This window comes from Nematolebias whitei, chromosome 4, assembly GCF_014905685.2.
Source record: "Nematolebias whitei isolate Nwh7 chromosome 4, NemWhi1, whole genome shotgun sequence".
NCBI classification, from domain to species: Eukaryota; Metazoa; Chordata; class Actinopteri; order Cyprinodontiformes; family Rivulidae; genus Nematolebias; species Nematolebias whitei.
The window spans coordinates 20,809,842-20,811,095 of record NC_056501.1 but is presented as its reverse complement, the minus strand read 5'-3'; the positions used below and the strand labels follow the sequence as shown (position 1 = coordinate 20,811,095).

Here is a 1,254-nt window from a genome sequence, read left to right as displayed (position 1 = left end):
AATGACCACTCCCCCACATTTCATGAAAAAACAAAGACAATAGAAATTTCAGAGTCTGCTTTGCCTGGAACGCAATATCAGTTACAGAAAGCTTTTGATCCAGATGGAGGAACAAACTCTGTCCAGCAGTATACAATCAGTCAAAATGATCATTTCCGTTTAGAAGTTAAAGATAGAGGAAAAGAAGGGAAAACTCCTGTTTTACAGTTACAGAAACAGCTTGACAGGGAGTCCAAAAGCAGACATAAATTAGTGCTTAGGGCTATAGATGGAGGAACTCCACGGAAGACAGGCACAGCAGAAATATACATAGAAGTTCTCGATGTAAATGATAACATACCAATATTCACTAACGATAAATATTCAGCTTTGCTAGAAGAAAACTCTCCAGTTGGAACAACAGTTATTCAGGTGAATGCAACTGAGTTGGATTCTGGCTCTAATGGAGAGGTTGTTTATTCATTTGGAAGTGATGTCAAAAGTAAAATTCATGACAAGTTTGATATTGACATTGTTACTGGGGAGATAATAATCAAAGGATATGTTGACTACGAAGATGAAGACAGTTATGACATAATTGTACAAGCCTCTGATAAAGGAAGCATTTCCTTCAAAACGTACACAAGTGTAATAATTCAAATAGTGGACACAAACGACAATCCTCCTGAGATAGAGGTAGCCTCCCTGTCAGGTGCAGTTTCAGAGGACTCCAGACCAGGAACAACAGTAGCACTTATCAGCATTACAGACTCAGACTCTGGGGTTAATGGTAAAATAATCAGTTATGTGGCTGAAGAAAGTCCGTTCACTTTAACCCCATCAATACAAGATCACATGTTCGCTGTGGTCACCAAGTCTCTGCTGGACAGAGAACAACAATCAAAATATGATCTTACAATAATAGCAAAGGATGCAGGTGAGCCAGCATTAACGTCTGAAAAAACTATAATCATCCATGTGTCAGATACCAATGATAATAGTCCCAGGTTTTCAGAGAACCCCTACACGTTCTATGTGACAGAAAACAACCAACCAGGAGCGTCTGTGTTTTCAGTGCGAGCATCTGACCAGGATGAAGGAGATAATGCAGCAATTTCATATCATATTCACAGGGAAGCAGGCGGTGAACATAAAGTGATGTCATTCCTAAACATAAACTCTGAAACTGGAGACATTGTTGCTCTGAAGAGTTTTGACTTTGAAACATTGAAAACTTTCCAGTTCCAAGTTGTGGCCACAGATTCTGGAGCTCCG

The 1,254-nt window shown here is 39.6% G+C and overlaps 1 protein-coding gene across 1 annotated transcript in view; it reads left to right on the top strand.

The window, feature by feature from the left end:
- Positions 1 to 1,138, top strand: part of LOC119408724 (protocadherin-10) — a 3,153-nt gene extending 2,015 nt beyond the window's left edge. The window contains exons 3-4 of the mRNA XM_037675565.1: positions 327 to 916; positions 1,113 to 1,138. Of these exons, the coding sequence (XP_037531493.1) occupies positions 327 to 916; positions 1,113 to 1,138 (616 nt within the window). The remainder of the gene's footprint in view (positions 1 to 326; positions 917 to 1,112) is intronic.
- The last annotated feature ends 116 nt before the right edge of the window (positions 1,139 to 1,254 follow it).